Genomic DNA, 20,956 nt, shown 5'->3' with positions numbered 1-20,956 from the left:
GCCACTTGGTTGACAAAAGCCCTCTCAACTTCCATCTCCCTGGGGCTTCAGGAAGATGGTTCCTCTACCTTGTGAAAATACAGCAGAGAAGGAGAGCATGTCTCAAGAACCTCGCTGTGGCAGGACTAATACCAACAAGGCAGTACCATTGGCTCTCTGGAGATTAACACTACTGAATGTAGTTATGATGCCACATGAACCAAATCCTGATAGTGCATGTTCAGAAAGATGTATAAGTGAGTATGGAAAGTTGGTTTACTAAGTATATTATAACAGAGCTGCATCATGAAAAGCAGAGTAAGAATATTTTGTAGTCATATTACTTAAAACTGAGACCAATCATCTTTTGGAAATGTAAATATTAACTTGGTTAAATCAAGACAATCACAGATAGACATTTTTTCCCAAATCTTTGGCTGTATTGCAATGGTTGTTTCAATTTGTAATCTCCAACTAAACATTTCCTATCCATGGATTAACAATATATTTACTGACTTGTGTCTTTTAACAGTATTTATCCAACATAACAAAATAAACTGCAATTTGTTATACTTTTTTTTTACAAAACATTTTATAAATATTTTTACAAAATGTATACAAAGCAATTTCAAGTGAGACACACTTTACAAATGAAGGTATTTAAGCAAATAAAGTCCATACCACGCTGACAATAAGTGACACATCCTCTTTAAGTGAAGTCAGTCTGTAAGGCCTCCCTACTCTAACAGATAAATTATACCAAAATCTTCAAAATGAACATAGTTTTCTTAATTGCCAGTTTAAAATTTGTTTTAATATTAGGCAGTATTAAATAACATTGAAATCACAATGCTGATCCAGCAAAATAATGAAAACATGTTTAAAGTCATGCACATTCACAATACTTTGCTGGACTTGAGCCCATATGATTAATGAACTTTTTTTAAGCACCACAAAAATACAGTTCTTTCATTTACTGCTTTACCACGTACCAGAATTCCTTTAGAATTGAATTCAAAGGAGTGAACGACAGAACATGAACAATCTAAGATCAGCCTTACTAGGATTGTTCAAGGGGTTCCTCTCATGAGCAGTTCAGAGAAATGGGTCTGACCAAATCAAGCACGATCACTCTTTGCAATTTGTCATTTTTTATATGCCATTGTCCCCCTTTCCAATGAGACCCAAAAGAAGACACATACCCTGATGCTTCAGTTACATACTTGCTGTAGAGAGGCTGGAAACCCCCATACTCATTTGAGGTGGTACAATAAGCAAGGGGACTGATGAATGTGCAACTTCACTTTTTTTTCTCAATAAAAGAAACATTTAACTAGTTAACATACAGCTGTGTACCTTACTGCTCTCCTTCTTAAATAGTTCAGAATGGATAAATTTCAAAAGAGATAAAAATAAAATATGCATCAGGATACACAGCCATGAGAGTATTATTAAATCTAAAAAGGCAATAGGTGAAGACTATCTTGTCAGTTTTGCCAATAAGAAAACAGCTAACTGCCTGAGAGTCTATTCTGTGGACACCCAACTAAAAATTTAAAACTGGCAATACTTATCAATATTTCATAGAACACTTGGGAATGTTGGGTTTTTACAAACATGAACTTTTAAATTGGCACATTTTTTTTAAATGGCAATTAGTAACATACAAAACCAGTACTTCCATTCACGTTGAAGGGGAATGAATTTTAAGGAAGTTCATCTTTCTCTCATTGCTTTTCTAGATTTGGTTTCCTTTAGTGGTCTGACAGTGGACTGTAGCTCAATACTGAGTTGCGCTGTAATGTTCTACTATCCCAAGGATCTAATTCTACTTCCTTCTGTGTCATTCAATGGACTGAATGACACACCAGCAAAACCTTTTGGCTTCTCTCCTGGCAATCTGACTGACAACACAGCTTGTCACAATGAGCCTCTTACACCACGAGAATCGTAATCAGCAAGTCTGGCAAACGGCTGGTAATGTTTCTGAGAAATGGTGGAGAAGTTCTGGGGAAGAACATGAGCATACCTTAGAAACCACAAAAGCTGTATCCTCCTGAGCAGACATATGTACTACACACACGTGACGAACGTCAGCGCGCTTATGTGCACAAAAGCACTCATGACCAAAGTAAACTAGAATAAAGCAGCATGGGCAGCAAAAAAAAAAAGTCATAGATTAAAATAAATAAATAAAATATAAGATTCTATCTTAACAACATGACAGCAAGCCAAATACAAACCATGCAATGGTTTCATTTGGCTTTACAATATGAATTAATAATTACACATTTTTGATATGTTTAAACAATGGGATTGCTGATCAACTTTGGTCTGTACATATCTTGATAATTATGACTGCTACGGTGGATGATTTAACATTCTCTGACAGCAAAAAAGCAAAAAAAATCAAAAATAAACACTGGCCTTTAAATTTAATCAGAGTAAGGCTAACATCTTCTTAAAATATAAGCTACAAATACAGTTTTCAAATAAAAGTGCTTTTGACACTTGGTCTAAAAAAAAACAAACAACAAATTAAAAAAAAAAAAAAAAAAAAAACAAAACATTTATACCACTTCAGAAAGACTCAAGGCTGACTACATCCAATTATAAAATGCAAAATCTTTTCCTCAAGAGATAACATATATATGTATTATATATATAAATTCATGGCTCTATCATGGCCTCATCCTGTACACTTTGCTATTTACTGGCTTCCATTCTACCTTCCTTAGTCAAGCATTTATTACTCCATATCATGCCACTGTGACTAAGATCATATAATATCATCCCACAGACTAAAGTTACCCACTACAAATATATCAAGTACTAGTTTCTGCTCAGAAAGCAATAGAAAAGCACTTAAAGTTTAAATTATGAAGCCTTGTAAACACACTGATGATTTCCTTCCAACTTAAGAATTCTAGAATTCAGATTCATTAACAAAGCAAATAATCACTTCTGAATAGAGGTACAGTGGGTTTTCCAGAAAAACTAAAATTCTGATGATTTTTGGACGAGAAGGGTAGGGGAGAATTGTTGCTTCCATCACTCTTTAAAAACATTTTCTCAATAAATATATCCTTTCAAATGACTGTGATTGTCAGTATATTATACCGTATTATATAGGGCCTAACAACCTGCAACTCTGTTACGTTGCAGTACTGTTCAATTATCAAAAGCACTATCATAATAATACTTGAAACAGTAAGGCCCTAACAGACTGCATTCTAACAAGGATTAACTTTACTTGGATATCTCACTGTAACCACAATGAGTATTGCTCTCAAACACAGAACAGAATCTAGTTTAGAAAGGTTAACCTTAAATGCATGTCAGGCTGTACTTGTGGTGTCATTCACATTTGCTTCTGCTAAGAGAAACATAACTTGTCCATGGTACTGTAACTATTAACACTCTAAGATACTATTTACAGCTGCTTCTAAAATAGAGTCAGTTTCTACAACACTTTCACTGTGGTCTGGAATAAATTTTTCCAGGCAGTTCTCTTGTGAAGCGATAGGTGAAAAATTAGGGAACTCTAATTCAACCGAGCCACTACTTGCCGCCTCATTTTGTGGCTGCCTCCCAGCTTTCTTAAGTTCCAAGATGTTTTTAAACGTAGTTTCTAAACTCTTACTGAGCAGTAAGTCTTGCTGGGGTTCACCAGAGCTTTTCCTGTTATCAGGATGCAAAACCTCATTCTTTGGAGAGCTCCTCAGAGTTTTGTCTTGAAGTGAATTATTACACGTTACCTTTGAGAAAGACTGAACTGTGTTCCTTGATATTTTATTGTGTGTTCCTTGACTGCCTCTTGACACAATTTTTGTCAAGTCTTCAGAACTCGAAGAATCCTCAGTGGACTTGGCAAGATCTTTCCCACTCATCCTTTCTTCAGAAAGGGCCACATATTGGCTCTCAGAAGAACAATTAGCTTTTTCAAACTTTAAAGCTTTAGTGAGGCTCTCAGATTTTTTAGAGGAGGCTTTTCCTTCTTGTGGTGTCAGAATGTTGTTAGGCACTAGAGGAAGTTTACTGTGATTTGTGGACTCTGTTGAGCTGGATTTTGGTCGGTCTCTGGCTTGGGTTTTGGTAGTCTGACTTCGAGAAGGTAATGTTTTGCTAGACTGATGGTCACTTTTGCTGGACTGTGCTTCTTCAGCTGTTTTCTCAAATTGTTTGGCAGAACAACAAAAATCGGCCTGATAACCATCTGAAAATTAAGTAGCAACATTTTACTAAAATTACCCACACATTCAAGTAACTGACACTCCAACACAGTACCTGAGTACTAAAATTCAAATAACATCCACAGCTAACAGATCTGGGTCTTTAGGAGATGTTCATATGCTTAAGTGTTCTGCTGTGTACAGTGCAGGAGATTAGCACTAAATTAATCAGCACTCTGCTCACGTATGTGCACTGTAAAACAAGATTAAGGGCACCTCCCAGCATTCTAAATATGCAAATATGGTCTCTGAAGATTAGTAATTTCTACAACATAACCTGTGAATACCTTTTCAAATATGCAGATCATGCAGAACCTTTAAACAAATCATAGCTGTAATTTTACACAAACAATGCGTTTCCAGGTGCTGTGTTTAACAATATCCCAGTTAAAAATGCTGCATTTAAATGGCCATGACAGTCCAAGAGCAACACTTCATTAAGATGAACAAGAGTATTCATGTTTCAAACAGCGCTGTTCTTTCTGGCTGCAAGCAAACTCAGAGATTCTTCCCTGCTAGAATGGAGGCACTGCAGAGTCACGACTGCTGTCAAAAGAAGCTCAAACATTTCTCTGCCAAACAGGTAAAATGTTTTTTTCCCCACAAATACCTGCTTCAACCCTACAGTGTCTTTGATTGTTGGATTCTGGAGTTATAAAAAGTTATCTTGTAAATGCTTATTCAGTATTTCAATAACTGGAATCCATAGCAATCAGTGCCTCACTGTGGCCACAACTATTTTTAAACACTCCATGCTTAATTTAGAAGTTAAGCATTACTTACCAGGATCCACAAGTGCAAGACGCTTATCCCGGGTCAGAGATGCTCTTTCTTCCTGGTTAAACATCCTATCAATCATAACCATTTCTGCAGAGGGATTTATCCGCTGCAGGAAAAGGAAAAAAACAACCAATCTCTGTAGTGACTCATGTTGGTACCAAATCAAAACATTGATAACTTAGTTAATTTTCAAAGAAAAGAAATTTCTTTTATTATGTATTTGTGAAGAACACTTAAAATTCAACTGTCATGACTCTGACCCAACCACTAGTGAAACTCAGTCATGAAATATTACTCACATTGTACTCAAAGTTTTATTTGGGAAAGACTTTAAAAGACAGAATTGCTATTCCAGTTGTATCAATTGTACTTTTTGAGGACTGAGTATGCTTACTACTGTATACCATATTTATTTTTTTTTTAAACATAAACTATCCTTCTCCTTTAGGGGATCAACCAGCAAAAACCTTGAACTGGGACCACCCTATCATCATCCCTGCACTTCTCTCCCATCCTTTTAACTAGTTGGTGCAGAGCTGCACTTTGCTGACAATATTCAGGCCAGTTGGATCCATCCATCACAGGAAATATTTACTGCACTAGGCCGTAACACAGGCAACTGGTTTCAAACCTGAAAGCTATGTGAAATAAACCTTTCAAAATTACTAAATGGGATTTGCCATACAACATACTAGATGCTAAAAGAACAAATCTCAACCTTCATCCTCTCTTTGCACCTGCAAATACTAAATGGTTAGGACTTTTTACAACGCAACTGCTAGCTTTAAACCATGTTAATTCTAACAGTTATATCATGTATTTCTGTCTCTAAATATCTAAATGTCTGTTATACTCAGATTCAAAACTTTTCCAGGCTTGAAAACTAGCATGTCTAAAGTCACAATAGCATTTCCTGATCCTTTTAAAATACATTCTTAAAGTAACTTTGTCAGCTTTATTTTACCTCATACCTGGGATTGTGAAAGCACTTAAATCAGAAGCACTTCTGATGAAGTTGCACCTAGCTTTTAAGGACAATGATTTCCTAAACTGTAACATGATTGGGTCCAATTATAATATGGCTGGAGGCCTCTGAATGGACAACATCAACATTATTTCAGGTTCCATGAGCCACAGAAATACACAGAAATCACACTCCTGACTATCACAGCCTATTCACTGTAAGAGCAAAGCAGAAGCAGAGAACAGAAGTTCATGTGCCTGTTCTGTAGGTATTTTTTAACAAACTGAATCCCATCCATAAACAGAGTGTACCCGGGTTCTACACCTTACCATTGCATCTTCTATAAGCAAACATCTGTATTTGTTCAGCATAGCCTGTGTCCTCTTCAGAAGCTGTGTAGCTACAGACTCAAATTCACTGTCCACTAGAAAGACAAAGCACACTTTCAAACACTGTTCTTCAATAACCTGTGCGAATTTTAAAATGTTCCTTTTCTTATTGCTCTAATTTACATTAAGAATTCTCTCAACATGCTGATTACAAACTTACTGCCAAATTTTAAAAAGAAAATTACCTTTCTTAAATCTTCTTCTGTTGGCAGCGATCCCTGGCACACATGGTATGAAAGGAGTCTCTGAACTGCATCATTTAATGATCTGAACCGACTTTTATCTGGTGTCACAGCATGTACCTGATCCTTCTGTAATTGCTGCAGAATGCTACAAAAAAATTAATGATAGATATTTAACGTACTCTACAGAGTTTTTACATTAACAAAAGTAGAAATTAAGGTTTCTGCAACAGAATTACAACAAAGCTACTTACAAAGCTCCTTTAGTTAACTGTTTAGCAGCAGGCCTTTTCTGTCCAACTAAATGACCATCCACCTAAGTTCAAAATAAAAGACAAATTACAATATATCCCCTCATTTGCAAAGTCTAAGTTTCAGGATTTGTTTCTGTCAATTAGGTACATCACCAGCACTAACTGTAACCACCACATAAGTATAAACACTTTCAACTATCTCCTATTTTCACAAGGCACTGTATCGACAAAATAGGGAAGTGACATAAACCAAAGGTCTGAAATGTTGTTCGTAGACAAATTCTATTGTTGTGCATTACACGCATTTCACTAAGAAAGAGATGATCAAACTTAACATGTGCAAAGAAGGAAAGGTACAACTAAAAACTTTTACAAATCTGCTCATACAAACCATCTGCATTTCTCAGAAGATATCATCTTGATATTGATAGATCAGAGTATCTGTGGGGAAAGCAGGCTAAGGTTGTGCACTTAAACTCTCAAAAGACAGTGGTTAGGGGGAGTGGTAAAAGTCCTTCTAGGAATTCTATTTCAGTGTCAATGCTACAGATATGCCCATCAGGCAGAGACAGATCTCATTTTCTCCTTTGTTAGACATTTAATGAATTAAGATTTTTCCTGGGAACACTCTCCTAAGACCTGAGGTTCTCTGAGGGGGTAAAGACTCATGGCAGGCACACTGGAATAGTATTTGCCTCAAAAAGCCTCCAACTTCAGAGCATAAAAAGTAGTTACCGCCAAGCAGAATGAACATCTGACCCAACTATTACACAACCAGGCTGACCTCCTAACTGAGCACTACTGTACCTTCTGCTCTACTTGTACATCAGTAAGACAGGAAAAACATTCCTGTCCTACTGCATTGAAAAAATACATTTACGAACAAAAATTCTTAAGTAAGATCCTCTCCAAAAAAACTCATCCTGCACAGTGTTTCTGTACATACTTGCATTATGTGGGAGAATTTTTGATGATAAAAAAAACACTGTAGTGAAGAATAAAACAGACAAAGACCAGGTGGAATTTTCTACTTCTCACAAACCACTCTCTCCCAATCAGCTAGAGAACAGCTGAGTTTGTAAGAAATAATGAGAAGTGTAGGTCAAACTTTTGGCCACTCAACGAAGAATTGCTATGTCATACAAAATTAACTTCAGGGAACAGTACAGTCAGACTCCACTTACTGAACTGAGCCTTAATGAAGCATTCAGTGTATCAATTTGCCAAATAATCAGCATTTATTACATCAAGGTAGAATTTGTCGTTTGAGGAGTTCATATACTCTACAAAAAACCCACAATGATTCCTTACTTGTAAGCTCACTACCTCCCCCATCCCAGTGGAGAGGAGAATTAGGAAAAAAGTAAAGCTTGTGGGTTGAAAAGAACAGTTTAACAACAGAAAAAACAAAAACATAGCAATGATAGTTATTATAAAGTTGTAATGAAGAGGAAAAGGGGGAATTAAACCTAGGAGAAACAAGTGATGCACAATGCAACTGCTCAGCACCTCTGACCAATGCCCACCCCATTCCCGAGCAGTGATCGGCAGCTCACAGGCAATTCCTACATTTATACACAGAACATGATGTTCCATAGTATGAGATATTCCCCTGGTCTGTTTGGGCCAGCTGTCCTGGCTCTGCACCACCTCACTGGCACAGCATGGGCACTGGAAAGGCCATGATTTACAGACTAAGCATGGCTCAAAAGCTAAAACATGGTCTGTTATCGTTATTCACATCCCAAATCTAAAACACAGCACTACTACCTATGAAGAAGAAAATTAACTCCATCCCAGACAAAACTAGGACAGCCAGGAAAACATATAAATAGAAGTATTCTCTACCTGTATACTCTGCTGAACTGATGATGATCCTATCACTTTTTCTTGTGGCTGTGCTGTTCCTAGAGATGTTGTATGATTTTTCCTCCAGAGTCCTGTCCTATAAAAAAAAGTTTAAAACATTCTTGTCATCCTAAGCAAGAAGAGAATAATTTTATATACTTATCCTGATAATTTTACTTGAGTGTTTAGAAAAGATATATCTTATGCTTAAAAGCATTAGTGCAACTATCCTGTGGAGAAACCAGCTCATAAGAATTAAACAGGACTGATATTTTGTTCTGAAAACCACAAAAATCCTCAGGTATAAATGCATACTGCCATGGTACTGCAACATAAGAAACTCAAATATTTTAAGTTTAGTGTTCCAACAATTTATCTAAAAATCATACACTAAATTTTATCAAGTTTTTCAACACTAACCTCCCTCAAGTGTATTACACAAATTTTTCTAGAGCTCCTGGAAGTACTTAGACAGCAAGCATATTTTTCCCCCTAGATTTTTTTAGATACAGCATCTTACCATTCATGTTACATCACAACTGAAACAAGTAAGAATTTATTGGTCTTTTTCCCCAGTCATCCAGCATACTGTGCAGATTGTACAGAATTGCCTGGACAGCTTATACATAACAGTACACAAGGGGAAAGAAAAAAAGTAAGGCAGAGTATAGGACCTTATTCAAAAGGTTACTTATGTACAAAGAAACAGGAAGGTACTGCATTTTTCTGCTTGCCTTGAATGTACTGGTTTTATTCTTTCAGTAGCACAGTGCTGCTTGAAAAGCAGCTATTTTGCCATGGACAATGCGTGAACTATCTAACTGAAAGTGACTCATTCAAGAACAAACTGAGTGATGACAGCCTGCATATAACCTTGTAAATACCTATTTCTCTTCCCTCTGTAACTGAAGCAGCCACTCATTCTAGAAGTTTCATGGAATTTCAGTAGATATCTGTATTTTGAAAATAACTTATTTCTATTTTCCTAAGCTGAAAAAATAAAGAAAAATGAAAGAATGTACAATTTTGGATTTGTAGAGGGGAGAAATAACTGCTAATTGTGAAGATTCAACTTTTCACTCTAGAAAATAAAGTACCAGGGTTGGGAAAAATCAAAGCACACATTCAATACTGAAAAAACATAGCTAAATTCTTCTAAAAACAATTCCAACAACTTTTAGAACCCTATGAGCATGAGGCATCAATGCAAGTCTGACACACTGAAGAAGAATGAATCTCTGTTGCTGGAGAAAATTAAGAAAATTATGTTAAAAAGACCTTAGTTGACCTGATAGTGTGTTGCTCAGAAGATTTGTTAGCTGAGGCTGTCTCAAATTGTCCTGTGTCTTCGATGCAGAAACTGGTGATGTCTGGTTCACAGCCTTTTTCTGTGCCACATACATAAAATAAAAAACAAATTTTAAAAAAATCACAGTGAAATATTTACTGAAAGTTTTAGGAAAAACAAGGAAAAGGTACCTAAAATTCATTTCTGTGTATACCATTTTAACTTCAAACTCATGAGTGGTGAAATTTCACACATCTCAATCCCTCCAAGTTCAAGAATTTTATAAAGTAAAGCAGAGAGGAATAGAAATTACACTAACAGCACAAACATATACCAGTTGCATTCTACAAGACCCTGATTTCCCACTACAAGTGACCCTCAGAAAACTCAGTTCTCAGAGTGCCCAGACTGCAAGATGACAATGCTGCTTCCCATCAGAAAATACCCACACTGGAACAAACCCTCACTGCTTAGCAACTAAATGATACATGGTTTAGTATAAAGTACAATGTTTAAAATGCAAGTAAAAACAAACTAAAAAGATCCTGGCACATAGTGGCATTTGTTCTGTGTAAATTCCCATTTACAGCTCTGGAATGTCAGAAAAAAAAAAAAAAAAAAAAGAACTGTTACAACAACAAGAAATACCTGCTTTTATAACTGCCGAAACTCACTGACCCAGCACATAACCTGCACACAGGAAGAGCAGACACATGAAGAGAAAGTCAGACCTCAAACTACTCATCTGCAAACAAAATGTTACAACCTGCACCAGAAGTCTTGGCAAAGACTACAAATGTGTTTCTACAACATGTTCATCCTAATGTTTTAAATACACATTATTTTCTAAGGCATTATTTCACTGCAGATCTTGGGTTTGGTTAAAAAAAAAAAATCCATCAGGCTTTGGGAAAACAGAAAGATCTAAGTAAAAGACAAAAAGAGAAAGATCTAATTACTGCAAATACATTCTGACAGAGTGACCAGTATTTTAAAATAACAAAAGTTTAAAAAGGACAGAAATTGAATAGCTTATTGCTAATTATGTGAAAAGTCACTGAGTTAAAATTGGCAGTTCACTCTGGAACTTCATGAATTTTTTTCTTTTAAAATTTTGATTGTTTATAAGTTCACTCATGAAAACAGAAAAAATTAATATATACTGCAAGTGTACCTACTGGACAAAATAGACCACATCAAACCTTAAAAGTGAATTCAGATTTTTTTTTTTAACTACTATCTTGACTTCTTAGAGGTTGGGTTTTTATGCTATGCTTTTACAAACTGCTTTAAAAGGGATTTGTTTTTAAGGATTCTAAGAAACATTTGCATTATTGTCTTTGCATCAAATTTGAAAGCTTTTAAGTGCTCCACACACACAACAAAAGCACCAATATGATAAATCAAAAGGAAGTGCAAGAATCCTTTTCATCTCTAATTTCAATAAGTCAGACCTTCAAAATGCATAGGTTTTAGTAGGTCAAAAGACTTAAGTGCTAAGAATGAACTGAGCCTTTACATCTAGATTATGGTAAAGTTTATAGGAGAGTCAAAATGTATAAACTTACAATGCCCATTTCTTTAAACAGGAGCAGAAATAGATCAATGCTAAGCACTTTTGAAAACAATACTATAAATCAACAAAATCTTTGGGATTAATCAAAATGACAGCACTGTTCACTCAGTGATAGATGGCTCTGGGTTACAGTAATTTTCAGCACTTCCACAGTATTTGTAACAATACAAACCAGCAAAATCATTCTGAGAATAAACCAGACTTTAGCACAGCTTAGAAGCCTTTCTTTGGCTACATTCTCAAGCAGCTTTCATACCTGACCAAAGGCAAACTGTTGTTGTGTTACTCCCACAGACGTGTGACTGAAGGTGCTGACAGACTTGGAGGAGGATGCTGGAAGACGATGCGATGCACTGACGGCAACTTGAGCTCTGTTCTGGCCCAGCTGATCCCGGTAAAGTTCCCTCCCGACGCGACAGACTGCACTGATGCTCCCAGGTGGGGTGCACTGAACCAGAAGAACTCGCAGCAGCAAATCGATTAGAAGCTGACATATTTGAGACTGTGGACTGCCCAGGTGACATGGTGGTAAAACTCGATCTGCCTTGAGAAACGTTAGCAGCTTGGCTGGGTGACAAATGCAACACCGTCGGCGACGCCTGCTGCAGTGGCACCTGTCCACCAACAATTTGGGAAGTTCCATGATTTACTATAACTTGGTTTCCAGGAGCTGTGAATGTCTGGCCTGAAACAAGCTGAACAGCTGTGTTCTGATTATTCAGCATCTGTCCTGAATACGACTGGTTGGCTCTTAGCATGTTTGTAGAGTTCCTGTTGAGCATTACATGCTCAGCAGACACTTGGCCAGGAACCAGCTGGGAAGGCTGAGTCTGAGAAGTTGTCCATTTATGGCCTGGACATGATGAACTGAATTAGAATTAACAGACAAACTTGTAGGTATGAGAAACTGGTTTTGAGGTGCATGAGGCTGTCCCATAGGAGAATGGATAACAATACTACCTCCAGCATTGCTAACTGTCTGAGGTGTAACTGACTTTCTTGTATTTTGCTGTTGATTAACAATATTAACAGACATATGAGGACCAACTACTGAACTTTGAGGTGAGTTTGCAGAAGCAAATGGAATCCCTTGCTGTACATGATGTTGCTGTATTCCCAAGTTATTCACATTGTAAGCAGTCTGCTGACCCATCTGAATAGGCTTTGGTTGGATATTAATAGGAACTTTGTTAGAGTTTGGTGCCAAACCTCTCTGAATGATGATATTATGGACAGGCAACGAAGTCTGAAAATTTGTGCTGTTAAATGGAACAGTTACGGGTTGTGCTACTGGACTTGAACTTGAGTTACTGAACAGCGAGTTCCCATTTGGAGTTTGTCTATGGACCAAGAGGCCACTGCTCATGTTTGCAGGTGTTTGCTGACCATTGCCTTTCAGTATGATCTGAGATCCATCGAGGTTATTGATGGTCATCATGGAAGGTTGATTACTAAATGAACCAATCAGCTGTATCTGCCCAGAACCACTAATCTGGCTGCTATTAGACAAATGCTGGCCGGGAACACTAATTCCGACGTGTTGCATAAAGCCATGTTGCACACCGACTGTATTGCTTGCAAAAGATGCTCCAACAGGTTGCTGTACCACTTGAGTAACTCCTATAGGTTGCAACGTCTGACCTGAGTAATTAGAAACATTAGAAGCCTGAGTAAAGGATGCTGATGAAGAAGGATGAAGCTGAGCTTGTGCAAACTGTTGGCTAGAACCTACACTGGCATCCAAATATGCCTCTTCTGCCAAAGTCTGTTCAGTAATATTGGCCTCCTGCAAGGACTTCTGAAGAATATCAAAAGGCTGATCCTCAGTAAGATCAGGTAAAGGAGAAGACACAAGTTCATCTTCAAGAAACTGAAGGCTACTGGACAGCTGCAGTCCATCACTAGGCCCCTCTCCAAGCTGACCACTTACACCTTTTACAGACGACTTAGGATCAGTGTTCTGAAATGCAAAACAAGAAATAAATCACTTTAAGAAATTCCAGCATCTGCTTTGTTTTCTCTTTTTTTTTTTATGCAAGCAAACTTTCTACACAGAATTATACTCTCCCCATAGCATGTGCAGGGTGATGCTGACCCCATACAGTGAGCCAGCACAAACAGGTCATGGATATCCTTCTCAACCCTGAGACTGCTGGAGACACTTCTCTCCGTTCCCTTCTCAAATCTCTCAATACACAGCACTTAGCACTGCAGCTGCACTGTTTGAAGAGGACATAAAATGCTCTCTAAGTGCCATTTTCCTTCCTCAAGTGAGCACTCTACTGACAAAAGGATAAAAGAAACTAGGAAGAAAAACACCTCCACTCTAATTCAGTTTGGGGCAAGGCTTTGGTAGCAACAGTAGAAGCAGAGAAAAGGCAGAAGAAAGCTTTCCTTTCACTGACTTCTATCAAACGAGATTTGCCTCCAAATCCTACTAGCATTTCTATAATCACTTAGGGTAAACTAGTGACCATTTCAACAAGTTAAGGCATTATGCTAATTCCTTGTTTAAAAAAAATTATTTGGAAACAAGGGAGTAAGAAAAAAAAGTGTCAGACTGTGATTTATGCTCATGAAAAGAATACTGAGAGCTGTAAACATTGGAACTACCAAATATTAAGTGGCACCTTTAATGAAAAAATCCTTCAAATCCACATCCATTAACACCACAATAAGGAAAATCAAAACCTATTTACTCTGGCCTACAGTCAATATTTTCCTAAAAAAAGTTCTATTCAGAAACTCTAGACAACACAAGCATCAGGTTCCTGCAGATAGAATTTTCAAATGCATAGTAATACTCGCAATAGTATTAAGTTAGGCAAAGTACACCTTTCATGATCCCATCTCAGCTATTCAGAAGCAAGAACCAGTTTCTTTTTAGGTCAGGATAAATGGAAACTATGGGTGTGCAATTATCAGTCACATTCTTACTCTAAACCTTCACTCCTTGAAGTCATAGATGTTTGTTTTCAGCTCATGTAAACAGTGTAAAGATGATGCAAGCCATAATTATCACATTCAATGATGTCCCCACCCTAACTTTAGTTCCCCAAGCATATTATTCAGAATTTTACCCCAATCTGTTTCTGAAAAAACTGTATTTTCTGAAACTTCAGTCATGTTTTAAAGTATTAAAATATTTTTCTGAAGACTAGATAAAATATTTTCAAGTTACAACTAGTAAACTACAGCGTATTTTAACATTTAGGTAATCAAGAATTAAACCACTGCTTAAATGTCTCAGTTTTGAGGAGACCTCAGGAAGACCTAAAGCTACAAATCAGGTTCTCAACTGTACCTAGCTACCACTGGCCAGAGTAAAAAGGAATCACTAATTAGGCCATAATTAGGACTCTTAACTGTCAGGTTCTGAGGAGAACTCCCTATTGCATCTGCAAGCTGTCTCCAAGGAAATGACCAAACTGAAACCTTTTACAACTGTGTAACTTAGTGCAACTAATGCTATTCCAGTTAGTACAAACAATACAACTATTACTACTACCAATAACACAAAAATATTACATGCAATCAAGATTAATAGCTTAACACTCTCCCACTGGAAGAGAGAATCCCAAATTTCATTCCCTGCTCCCGGGACTATTCAACATTAGAAAACACTTTTATATGCAAAAACTGGAACCTCCCAAGTTAACATCTGAATCACTAGTGTCCAGGTTCAGAAGAGCCATGCAGATTTCAAGAAGAAATCAATGTCTCTGCAGCTCCATTGAATCTGCTGACCAACAAGAAGAGTCTTATTCTCACTGGCTTCATGAATATTCTGCTCTCTTATGCTGTCCTATTATACTGTAACAGAAGAACGGAAGCAGCCACCCAGAAAAAGCCAGGTAACAGGGCAATGCCGGGAAGCCTGTCATGACAGCTGCCACAGGAAACCAATCTGGAGTCAGCAGAGGTGGTACAGAATCAACTCAGGGAAGGTTGGGATGGGGCATGGGGGGCAGTGTAAGTGAGTGGGAAGAGTGGATATCCCTCAGTCAGCAGGAACTTCACCTTGCTTGTGTTAGGTGTTGGCTGAGCATGCTTACCAGCTGAGGCATTGAACCCTCGACAATGAATTTGTAAACTCTGCCACTGAAAGGCATGAGACGGGCAGCAAGACAGTCAATCCTACTTCATGGTAGCAATTCTGAATATATACAAAGACAGAACTTTCAGTATCTGCAAAAACTTTAAAGACAAAAGCTTCAGAAGCACGTAATTTTTCAGGTGTCCCATTTTATAAGCAGGGACTGTGAAAACATCTGTTTGTGGCAACACTTGATCCTTCTCAATGAACTGTAAGAATCTCTCTTTATAATCAAGTCATTCTTCACTTCTGTCAGCACAGGGCTCTCAGGAGCGAGGAGGGAAGAGAAGATGGCATTGGTGTTCCTTATGAAGATATAAAAGGATGAGGACAGAGTATGCTGAGAATTAAACTGTAGTATGTCATCCTAGGAACACACACTAGGAATCCCTGCTCCTCAGATCACTGCCTTCCAGATTCCTATCCCCAATCTCATACACCAGAAAACTCTTAGCTTTTACCAAATATTTTCACTTCTTCCAACTGCTACTCCCTAGGCAACAAACCCACCTTGTCCACCATCTCCCACTGCCCCTCAAAATTTCTCAAAGAAACTCCAAAAACTCTCTGAAAATACACCTGAAACACCTGACTCCTGCCTACCTACTCATGCTCATCAGAAGGATGTCTACAAAGGACAATTAGGAAGTCTAGGCTATACAAATGCATGTCATAAAGTCACCCTTTTTCCCCCAAATCTGGTTTTTCTTAGGATAAGTCCTCAAACCCCACCTTTGCCAGTGCTGTGTACAGAGAGCTGCTGTCTGCTAATGGCAGCCTGGTACCAAGTTGAAACCACTGTTACTTTGGTACCCTACTCCCTCACCATTATCTCAACCGGCTTGTCTGTTTTTTCTACAATATTTAATAGCAATCCTGAAAGGGGAAGGACAGGATAAACACTCCCATTACACTACCGTGGTACAGGAAAGTCACTAGTTCTCCACACACAGATTAATAGTTTTCAGAATTTCCTCATGCCAATTATTTAAGGTCCCTACACACCTACAGTGTATCCATGTATCTGTTACAAATATGGGACAGACAAGAGTCAAGGTAATAGTATAATAGCAAGAGGAATTACAAAGAAAATCCTATTCTATGTATTCAAATAACTTAATTGTGGGATTAACAATTGAGTTGTTTTTAAAAACATACCAGTGAAACCAAAGAAATGTGGGTCTGAAGGGATCTCAAGACATCCAGTCCAGTGTTCTACTCAAAGCATGACTACCACCCACACTAGAGCACATCAGCCTTGAATTTATCACCAAAGATTGGATTCTACAACCTCATGTGTGAAACATGGTCCAGGACTGCAATGCACTCCTGGCAAGAAGGAGCACTGAAGACTTCTTGCAACACTTAATGAATTTAAAGTGGCTTCCCTAACACTGAAGTTACACGAAGGACACATCCAAATTATCTCCTGAGTCTAAATAAAATAATACAAAAAGAGAGAAAAAACCCCAGTCATTAATTTTTAAAAACTGCCTCAGAACCAATATAAGAAACAAAAAGGCATCCTAACATACATGGGAAGCATGGGAATTACTAATTTCAAGCTCTGTCTTTGAGCACTACCACTCCTACAATCACTAAAACCATGAGTAAGTTTACAGAATTACACCAGAGAGCATTTTCACTGCTCAGCAAGTGCTTTACATATTGACAAAACACCTCCCAACAGTGCAGTATTTTTCAATTAATTCCCCATGAAATGCTTAAAATACTAACACCACAAGATAGGTTCTATGCTAGTATTCAGTTTTCCATAAAAAAAGCTGAAACACATTACTTCATTCAGTTTTATAAAAGCAAGTAAAGCCATACAGAAGCATGCAATCTCAACAGTCATGTAATTTATCTCGTGCCCACTTACATTGGAGTTGGCGAAAATTGAATTTGAGTTGGCTACAGAATATTCTGTATTAGTCAAGTCTTCGTTGCTCTGGTAAAAGACAAAAATCATGTTTAGAACTAACACACTCAGTGAAGTTATCTATGTCTAATACATAGCAATGCTACTTACAGATTTACTACTAGGTCCATGAAGAAAGTAATTCAGCGCTTGGGTCCCTGAAGGGGGAACAAAATAAAGAAGTTAACACTTTTTAGATATCCTTTTTACTAATGAGACTAACTTAACTAAGTCATATATTGTATCTAAAGTCAGGTTTCTAAAAAACACATCTTTCATTGAATTACATCGTTCATTGAATCCAATGTAAGCTGAAAGTTTATATTATCTGGGAATTTGTTTCTCCACCAGCACAGTTCCAGATGTGATCATATCTGCTGCCATTATAACAAGGCATTTCAAGCAAATAAACTATGTTGATCACAAAATTTTAGTTGCACTGTACTGTGTTTTCTTTTATGAGTGATACTCAATCTCTTGAAAAATGGTATTATATGACAGCACACAGTACAAAACCTAAGGAATATACTGCCACCAAATAATGAGAAACTAAAACAGGTACCACCCTCTTCTATAGCTAAACTGTAATGCCTTGTTTAGCTATAATAGGGTATTTACAAACTGATTCTTTAACAGGTTTTCTGTCACCTTTAACACAAGTTAGTAAATATTTATGATTTCCAGAGTAACAGTCTCCTCATATAGAAAAAGAGGCACCTCTTCCAAGTGAAACCAATCATAAAATAATTTACTAAATATAATTTCAGTGTATTTAACTTAGCACTAGCAGTAAATAGAACTTATATTAAATATGTAATCTAACAGAATGAGCGTCAGAAATTTAAACAAATATAATTACGTTAATTTAGCTGTACCTACAGACCAAGTAAAAAGAATAAAAGCTGTGTTACATGGGATTATTCTAATGCAACAATTACAGAGTATTTCCTTAGCATAAAGAGTAAACTGACATGACTTCTTTGATTTTTAAAACATTTTTATTGATTAACAAGTAACAATAAGACATTTTTTACAAACAGGAGATATGTAAAAAAGCATTAATTAAAAGTCTCCTCCTTGCTTGATGTCCTAGAAAAGAGGCATAAGTCAAAGATCTTTCGAGGTACACAACTACTCTCTAAAAAAACATATCTCATACTTCTTTTTTTTTTTTACCAAACTGTGTTCATGAGTTTACAAAACACATGCTAGACAATACTTGGCAGGACTTTATGGTACTATTATGCTTATAATATTGAAGTATTTTAAAAGAAAAATGTCATTTTCATAGTAGAATTATTGAATTTCAAAATCAAGGAGCACAGAATTCTTGATCTCATATAGGGTTCTATCATGATCATGAATTTTATCAGTAAAATAACCAGGCCATTTAATACTAATTACCCTCACTGTCTTTCAACAGTAAAATATGCAATTAAAAATTAAGAACACTTTATCACCTTAAATATTGTTTTTAGTAAGGAAGGAATTTTAAATGGCATTTACCAAATCACAGCTCAGATGAAAAAAAATTGTTTTGCATTCTTCTAGATACTTAAGAAAATAATTGCTGCCAGCAGCAGCAAGAACACTATTTTTCACAACACTCATCTGTATAGAGAGCACTTTATTTTCTGGACCACCTGTGATCTTGCAGCAGGATCCTCATGATGCAAGCTCATGAGAGAGCACTTAGCTGTCCCATGATCATCTTTATGTTCCAGGTAGGAAGTGTTTTCACATGGCCATAATCAGTAACCTCCCACAACAGTTACTTCACAGAATGGAACTGAGCATTTACTGGCACTGCTTTTGCATCCAGAGCAACCCTCAAACTACAGCAGCCACTGGGGGGGGATTTTGGTCTTTCTGAAATTAAAGCACTTACTGATTTTGCTAGAAGTTTTCAGATGTGTGAAAAGGTCAAAAGCCTATTTAATTCCTACACTTTAGACAGTAAAAAATTCTTGTATGAACTGGGAACGGTCTTTAGCAGCTGCTATGAGACTGATGTCAGTCTAATTTCTAGCAGAGTTTGAACAAAGTAATGAGCATGAAAAGCTCAATTCTCTTCTTGTGTTTTATAAGCATTTCTAGCATATTATCTGTTCTTGAACTGACATGAATGGTAGCCAAAGGAAGGCAACTTGTCACATACACAATCCACACAACTTGCTCGTGCTTCAGCTATCCTAATTATTTTTGGAGATGCATATAGAATTATGAACTCCATATAAATGTATTATGGAAATAAGGAGGGGGAGGAGCAAACAAAACACCCCAACAACCCACACGACCATTCAAAATCCCTGATTTTATTAAAATCAAGTATTTTGACCAAAATGCTGGTAAATTCTTGTTTGTTGTGAACATGCAACATTACAGAAAGCTATTCTTTTTTCTAATTTTAGATTCAAATGTGTATTATTAGTAGAGATTAAATCATTAAGTATTTCTAATTAAGAAAACATTTACTTTTCCCTTAAATACAAGTATAGTATTAATAAATTATCTAGTTCCAGTACTTAAAAAAATTGAGTCTTTGGAGTTTTGATTTTAGAAAAGCTACAAGTTTGTAGTAACATGCACCAATACTGATCTGGTATCACCACTACCTGAGAAGAGAATCCATTCTCCATGAGCACACATTCCCTAGCCTCTCCTGAGGAGAATATCAGCAAGTGGACTGTCAGCTAGCATCCATGGGATTGAAGGCTTTGCATCCACACATCTCCACGTGGAAGACATGAAGTGTGTCTGCTCATCTCACTGCAAGTCACCTCATCTTTAGACAATACTGAGAAAAATCACCATCCAGAAGATGACTTTGCAAAATCTTTCCCAACTTTTCTGCAATAATTCTTATGGAAAACTTACCCAATAAGATCAAGGAGACAGGATTCATCATCGTCATCATCCATGACAACTAGAATAAAGAAGGAGAGGATGCATATTTGATATGGATCTCAAAATCAAATTCAGTCACATGCCAAGATTTACAAAATCCCATGCAATGTTTTACCATCCAGGGAGTCTTTAGAATTTTATCAGAGAAAGACAAATGATTAACCAAACTGATTAAAAATAACTGTTATGACTTAAAGTAGTAAAAACACAACACTTAATGCAATCTAAGACTCCAATTAAAATGCTTCTATAGGAATTTATTCCCAGCTAATCCCAATGAGAAAATAATCAAACACTACAGAGGCTATAAAGACTGTTACAAATTAGGCTGCAACACTGAGCAGCCAAAAGGTAAATAAACTTAGCTTGTTGTCATGAGGATGCTGCTACAGTCTAGAACCAGAACTATAGTCAAGACATGACTAAGCATTAAAAGAAACACTGTTTTCTAACAGACCTTTCTTAGCAATAGCCAAGTGACAATGTAGCCACTTGCAGTTTCTCCTCAGCAATATTCAGGAGTGTACTTAACTTGTGTTT

General features: G+C 36.9%; 1 protein-coding gene across 1 annotated transcript; it reads right to left on the bottom strand.

Moving 5' to 3' along the window:
• Positions 1-8: 8 nt before the first annotated feature.
• BICRAL (BICRA like chromatin remodeling complex associated protein) lies at positions 9-20,158 on the bottom strand. The gene is given in 15 exon segments (XM_033053802.2): positions 9-4,195; positions 4,995-5,097; positions 6,285-6,381; positions 6,531-6,674; positions 6,781-6,842; positions 8,629-8,699; positions 8,702-8,725; positions 9,917-10,016; positions 11,749-11,885; positions 11,888-11,932; positions 11,935-12,327; positions 12,330-13,452; positions 17,471-17,539; positions 17,621-17,667; positions 20,125-20,158. Coding segments are annotated over 15 exon segments (3,252 nt in total). The 3' UTR covers positions 9-3,392.
• Positions 20,159-20,956: the final 798 nt, after the last annotated feature.

This window comes from Catharus ustulatus, chromosome 3 (assembly GCF_009819885.2).
Source record: "Catharus ustulatus isolate bCatUst1 chromosome 3, bCatUst1.pri.v2, whole genome shotgun sequence".
In the NCBI taxonomy this organism is placed as follows: Eukaryota; Metazoa; Chordata; class Aves; order Passeriformes; family Turdidae; genus Catharus; species Catharus ustulatus.
Note: the sequence above shows the minus strand (reverse complement) of the source record. Positions and strands in the feature narration are given on the sequence as shown.